Here is a 6935-nt window from a genome sequence, read left to right on the forward strand (position 1 = left end):
AAGCCTCATTCATCACCCTTGTTTAGTGACTGCCTGGTACAGGGACAAAGATGATCAGGGGACTGGAGGCTAAAACATATAAGGAACGGTTGCTGGAATTGGGCATGTCTAGTTTAACGAAGAGAAGGACGAGGGGGGACATGATAGCAGTCTTCCAATATCTCAGGGGCTGCCCCAAAGAAGAGGGAGTCAAGCTATTCTCCAAAGCGCCTGAAGGCAGGACAAGAAGCAACGGATGGAAATTTATGAAGGAGAAAAGCAACCTAGAACTAAGGAGAAACTTCCTGACAGTTAGAACAATTAACCAGTGGAACAACCTGCCTCCAGAAGCAGTGAATGCTCCAACACTGGAAGTTTTTAAGAAGAAACTGGACAGCCATTTGTCCGAAATGGTATAGGGTTTCCTGCCTGAGCAGGGGGTTATTATTATTATTATTGCTGTTGTTGTTGTTGTTGTTGTTACAACAGTGATGAAAAAGTAACTTTGCTAACAAGTCCTCTCATTTATGACTTTTTCAGGTCTGTAAAGCAAAAAAAAAACCCCAAACCCTAAGTAGTAACACATTTGTATTTTGCTTACTTTAATACTTTACTTAAGTATTAACACGCTTGTATTTCCTCCTATCTATCTCATTCCAAAATTAGACTATGTACTGTGTTTTATCTTATCGATACGTTTTATTTTGTTGATCACGTCACAGGACTGATCAATCAATGAACTACTACTATTTCTACAAGTGTAGTTGCGGTACTATTTAGCGATCATTGTAGATTTTAGAAAGAGCCGGCATAGCCATACTCCACTCTGTATCAAGACTGCAGCTGTGGAGTTGGTCAACCCTATTAAGTATCTGGGGGTGCAGGTAACTAACAATCTGACTTGGTTTCTCCACACATCATCCTTAGTGAAGTGTGCAAACCAGTGTTTGCATTTCTTGCATCAGTTGAGGAGAGCACATCTTTCTCCTTCTGTCCTGGCCACTTTTTACCGAGGCACGATTGAGAGCATCTTAACAAACTGCATCACTGTCTGGTTTGGTGGTAGCAGTGCCTCAGATAGAGGGTCCATACAGAGAGTGATAAGGATAACTGAGAAATGATAGAGGAAGCCATTATTCAGAATACTGCTTATAAGAGCTGCGTACTTAGACCTCAGAGATTGTTAGAGACCCCACACACACACTTTACGGTCTGTTTCTGTTGCTCCCCTCTGGGAGGAGGTTTGGAAGTATTTATAGCAGGACTACTAGATTCTGTAATAGCTTTGTTCCCTATGCCATCCGTCTGGTAATCTCGCAAGACTCCTTTTTCTTGCCATGTATATGTATACATCCAAACTAGAGTGTTGTTTCTCTGGGCCACATATGTGTGTGTATGAGAGTATGTGCAAAATTTATTTTATTTGATGTTTTTTTTTGTTATGTTTATGCAGTGTATCTTGGAAGTGGTTACCCTTTGAGAGCTGTATGCAACGAAATCTCATTCTAACATATGCTGATCAGTGTACATTTAAAGTGACAAAGTTATTATTCTATTCTATTTATCAATCAATCAACTACTACTACATCTACAAGTGCAGTTGCAGTACTTATTTAGCGACTGCTTCACTTAATGACCAAGTTGCCGGCTAAATGAGAGCTACCTGTAATAGCGCAATGCGAATGAGTTTCCAATGGAAGAGCCTGCCTTGGTAGACGAAAGAGAATTCCTTTAGGTTTCAGTTGGGATGTGCAAAGAGCATAATTAGTGTCAACCAATGAACGTTTCCGAACAAATCAGGTGAACTTTAAAACCCTGAGAAAGAGACGCGATACCTGATTCGTCCCCCGAAGGACACAGGTTTCTCCAGTTCAATGAGGGAGATATCGTAGTCGTAGAATTCTTGGATGCCCTGAGCTGTCTTGGCTCGAATGTTGTATAATTCATGGTCGATCCGTCTCTTTATCTTTATCCTGATTTCTCCTCCTGCCAAGGGGAGAAAGAATCAGAGATCCTCCATTTTCTTTTTCTACTGTAAAACACTGCATTGAGGAGCTTGGCTGTTTTCTTGCAGACGTTTCATTAACCCAAACTAGATAACCTCATCAGCACTTGAACTACTCGTTACGGACTAACAGTGCTGGTTACCTAGTTTGGGTAATGAAATGTCTGCAAGAAACCATCCAAGCTCAGAGAACACCAAGGACCCCTCCTTTCAAATCTGAGCTACCAGTAGTTTCATCTTTATTGGTAAACGTTACATTGTTGTCAGGAAAAATGGCCTCCCTCTTTTCCTATCATTTCTGGGGGATGACGAGAAAACAGCCAGCATCAATCTGCCAGGGATTTATTTGGTCACAAAGATACCTCAACTTTCCAGTAGAAGAGAATAGCTATACCACAGGGTTGAACTGTGGGGTGGTTGGTGTTCTCTGAGCTTAGGGTTTCCTGCCTGAGCAGGGGGTTGGACTAGATGACCTCCAAGGTCCCTTCCAACTTTATCATTATTATTATCATTATCATTATCATTATCATTATCATTATCATTATCATTATCATTATCATTATTATTATTATTATTATTATTATTATTATTATTATTATTATTATGTGCTCCATATATCTTAGCCTTCTTCATAGAAGGAAACTTCCACCGTGGATGAACTACAGGTCTCTGCTTTGCATACAGTAGATGCAAGACTTGCATTCCTTGTTAGGAATGTCAGCTCACAAAAAAAGAGCAAGCCTTTGAGCTGATGGGCCAAAGATGGACTCCTCACTGCATTATAGTGATCTGAGGGACAAGCTCTACATTCCAATTAATGCAGATGTGCCTCTGTGCATTACCAGGTGTTGGTTTCTTGGTGTCCATTTTTTGTCTCCTGTCCCTTTCGGTGAAGAACAGTAGTTCAATAGACTGCAATTTTGATTATTAGTGAGAAAATATCAACCGTGATTCTCCACCGCTTACCTCTACGTATACCATGGGTTTGTGTGAATGGTATTGTATTTGATTAACAAATCATGGTTAAAATTATGGTAGAAAAAAGAAAGCTCACTAGATAACCTCTGAGATCCTCCCACTATTAAACCATCATTAAACCATCATTAGATAGCCACCACTTGTCCTTTGAGGTAGGTCAGGTGAGGGGAAAAAAACATTGGAAGAATCCAGGAGTGCTACTTTATCATTGCAAAGGAGTGTTTCTCAACTTTGTCAACTTTAAGATGGGTAGACTTCAACGCCCAGAATTCCCCAGCCAGCAGATATGGAAGAATGCTGGCATAATGGCTGGAGAAATTCTGGGCGTTGAAGTCCATCCACTTTAAAGTGCCCAGGTTGAAAAAATCCTGTTGTAGAATATAATCACAGAATCTTGAAAGCCCTTGCCATTTCTTATATGAAAACACAATCACGGTGGGGTTATTATTCTAAGTCCCCTTCTCGTGTCTCCCCTTTTCCCAGGACTCAGTTGCGTTTCATTTTTTTTCCCTTGAGGGCTCCTACGGTATCTATTTTCATCAAGGTGTTCTCCACCTATCCCATTCTGTGTGTGTGATTGTGTATCAGCAAAACTAAAGAAAATGAAACAGAAGGCAAGCCTTGAGTCATTCATCTCCTGACTAACCAGGAGCTTTGTCGAATCAGGCAGGTAAACATTCAGATGGACTTTGCCACAAGGAAGCAATTACTGATTACCTCTATAATTACCATTCTCTTTTTCCATTGGCATGTAAGCACTTTCCACTGAATTGAGGCTACACTGGGTTTTGCAGGATGAGATGTATTAGAAATGTGTGTGTGTGGTGGGGAGAGACAGGATTCTGGTGGTTTTTATGAGGTAAAATGAACCTTAAGTCTTGACCAGAAGGTCTCAAATGAGCCTGAAGGTTTGAATTAAGCTGCCCAGTGTCACTTTAGATAGTGAGATGGGTAACATATAAATTTAATAAACAAACCAACAAACAAATATAATCCCCTGACTCTAAAAATGCAAAAAAAAGGGTGGCTGGGTGTGGAATAGTTGATCCTATCTACCCTAGGTAGGTTCCAAGGCCCACAGAATACAGGTGGTCCTTGACTTACAACAGTTCATTTAGTGACCGTTCAAAGTTGCAACAGCATTGAAAAAAGTGACTTTTGACCGTTTTTTTACATTTATAGCCATTGCAGCATCCCCATGCTCATGTGATCAAAATTCAGATGCTTGGCAACTGCCTCATATTTATGACGGTTGCAGTGTCCCGGAATCACATGATTACCTTTTGTGACCTTCTGACAAACGAAGTCAATGGGGAAGCAAGATTCACTTAAACTACCATGTGGCTAACTTAACAACTGAAGTGATTCCCTTAACAACTGTGGCAAGAAAGTCGTAAAATGAGGCAAAACTCACTTAACAACTGTGTCGCTTAGCAGCAAAAAATTTGGGCTCAATCGAGGACTACCTGTATAGGAATGGAAGGCTGAATGTGATGCATGCGATGCATGGGCTGTGTTTTTTAAATCCCTAAAAACTAATAGCAAATCCACTATTGTGTCTATACCAAGGGTAGGCAACCTTGGCTCTTTTATGACTCGTGGATTTCAACTCCCAGAATTCCTGAGCCAGCATGGCTGGCTCAGGAATTCTGGGAGTTGAAGTCCACGAGTCATAAAAGAGCCAAGGTTGCCTACCCCTGGTCTATACACTGATAGTTCAGTGGAACTAGGATAGTTTGCTGCCTGGAAAAAACAGACAATACATAGTGTCTTATTTCACTTGATTTATAGAAGCCAACCAGATTGGCAATTGGAACTTACTTTAACACTGGCTACCACAAGCGATCCAGCTATAATGTAAGTGTTGCCCAATTGTCAGAACCCATATTCTAAGGGGACTCCTTTCTTGCTTTAAACCCAAACTCTGTTCTCTCTATACTTCTGGGTTCTGCCATGCTCCTGGAGGGGAGGGGGGGAAAGCACTGCGGGGTATTGCTATATTTTCCTCTGTCACTACACGTGAATCTAGCATTTCATACTGGAATGGATTTTTCTGAAATTCTATCCCCCGACTAAATGCAGGAAAACAATGCCTCAGAATCACTGAAGAAGGGAAGACCACACAACTATGCTAGAACCACGATAGAATGCATGCTTTTTTTAAAAAAAATGTAGCATCTTACCTAGAACCACAATCCAATTAGACGTATTTTTCAAGTGGTTGAAGCAGTGAGCAGCTGTTAGAACCCAGGTACTGGAAATCAAGGCACCTCGACAAGTAGAATCCATATGATGCTAGAGCAAAATTTAAATTCAACATACGGTTAACGCCCCAGAATTATGTCCTAGGTTAGAGGTCCCCAACTCCCGGGCTGTGGCCCACTACCGGGCCACGGCCTGTTCAAAACCAAGCCAAAGGAGAAATGGCAAGCACTTGGCACAAAGCTCCACTCACGTGAGCAGAGGGAGCTTGAACTCGCACGAATGGAGCTCCGTGCATGAGCACCTTCTGCTCACATGAGTGGAGCTTTGTGAGTGAGCAACAGGCACTTTCACACGAGTGGAGGGTGTGCACCTGCACCGCTCGCACAAATGGAGCTGTGCACACATACATGAGTCTGCCACTCACTCGCCCGCCCGCCCCAGGCTGGGCCACCAAGCTGGAAAGATTGGGGGCCGCTGTTCTAGGTCATCCTTCCTCGACTGAGGGGCTCTCCAGATTCCCATCCTTTAACCATTCAACGGGACCAAATATCAGGGATAAAACAAGTTAATTGCAGGTGGGGCCCACATTCCTGTTAGCCCCTACAGAAATCTGGGAAGAGGAAAGAGACCACAGAGACTTGGGTGGGTGATGGTGGAGAAGAATAGTCTGTACTCACTGGGTTTTGGAGACGCACGTGCCACGGATTCTTCTGATCCCATCTAGCATTGTCCGAGTAGTTTGCTAAACCACAAATGTCCTCCAAATCTCTAGGATCTAAGATAGTTAGAAAGCTAAAGAATCTGGGGGAAAACTGATCATCATCAATCTTGCCACTTGCCCCCCTTGGTTGTATGTTCTTTCTACACAGACTTTCAAGATCTATCACTCTTTGAGCACACCAACACAAATGCATCTTTTGTCCAAAGGCCCCCATTGGCCTTGTTTAAGTGGCAAAATTTTTCATGTTACCAGAAATGAGGTTGTGATATTAACTTTGATATGGGGAAAATCAAACTATGTTATTTTGATAATCTCAATCTCTCTCTCTCTCTCTCTCTCTCTCTCTCTCTCTCTCTCTCTCTCTCTCTCTGTGTGTGTGTGTGTGTGTGTGTGTGTGTATGTGCGTGCGCACACACACGGCCTTGAGTCAGTATCAATTCTTGGCAACTACCTGCTCTCTGCAGATTTCTTGGAGATATTTTTCAGATGTGATTTGCCATTGCCTGCTTCTTAGGGCTGAGAGAAATAGACTGGCCCAAGTGTCATGTGTCTGATTAACGAAACACTTAAAAGGACTTTCAGGCATATTTTTCCTAAAAGCATTTATTAAGGTTACAGAGACGTCAGTACAGCATGGTGGAAATGCTTAGGTCTGGCTTCTCTTCCGTTATGCATAACATTCCAAGCATTTCCCACTCCCTTATTGTAGGGTCATGGTTCACATCTTCCAATCAACTTGGAAGATGTGATTTACTTCCGGTTTCTTTCTCCCTCCCAGGCTATCCTTATGCTCCTCCCTCTTTCCCAGTTGCTGGTTTAACTATATAAATACCAGACAGTTCTGCATATTGTCAAAGCAAGAATATACAGTATTTGCAGCGTTGACACCAAGCTCACCCAGCTGAGTTCATACCCCAGGTAGAACTAAAATTCACAGTCTCTTAGTTTCTAGCCTGGTGCCTTAACCAGTGCACCAAACTGGCTCTCTTATTTTACATTTACATGATGCATTTCCAGCACTGCAAAAAGCAGGTTTCGTTTCTATTT

The 6935-nt window shown here is 42.2% G+C and overlaps 1 protein-coding gene across 1 annotated transcript in view; it reads right to left on the bottom strand.

Moving 5' to 3' along the window:
• Window positions 1–1814: 1814 nt before the first annotated feature.
• The window catches only part of LOC107300463 (complement C2), a gene marked incomplete at both ends in the record, with an annotated part of 8801 nt that continues 3680 nt past the window's right edge, over window positions 1815–6935 (bottom strand). Inside the window, 3 exons of the mRNA XM_015829788.1 lie at window positions 1815–1965; window positions 5146–5257; window positions 5845–5942. Coding sequence (XP_015685274.1) covers window positions 1815–1965; window positions 5146–5257; window positions 5845–5942 — 361 coding nt within the window. The remainder of the gene's footprint in view (window positions 1966–5145; window positions 5258–5844; window positions 5943–6935) is intronic.

This window comes from Protobothrops mucrosquamatus, unplaced genomic scaffold, assembly GCF_001527695.2.
Source record: "Protobothrops mucrosquamatus isolate PMUCROS unplaced genomic scaffold, P.Mucros_1.0 scaffold7166, whole genome shotgun sequence".
NCBI lineage: Eukaryota > Metazoa > Chordata > Lepidosauria > Squamata > Viperidae > Protobothrops > Protobothrops mucrosquamatus.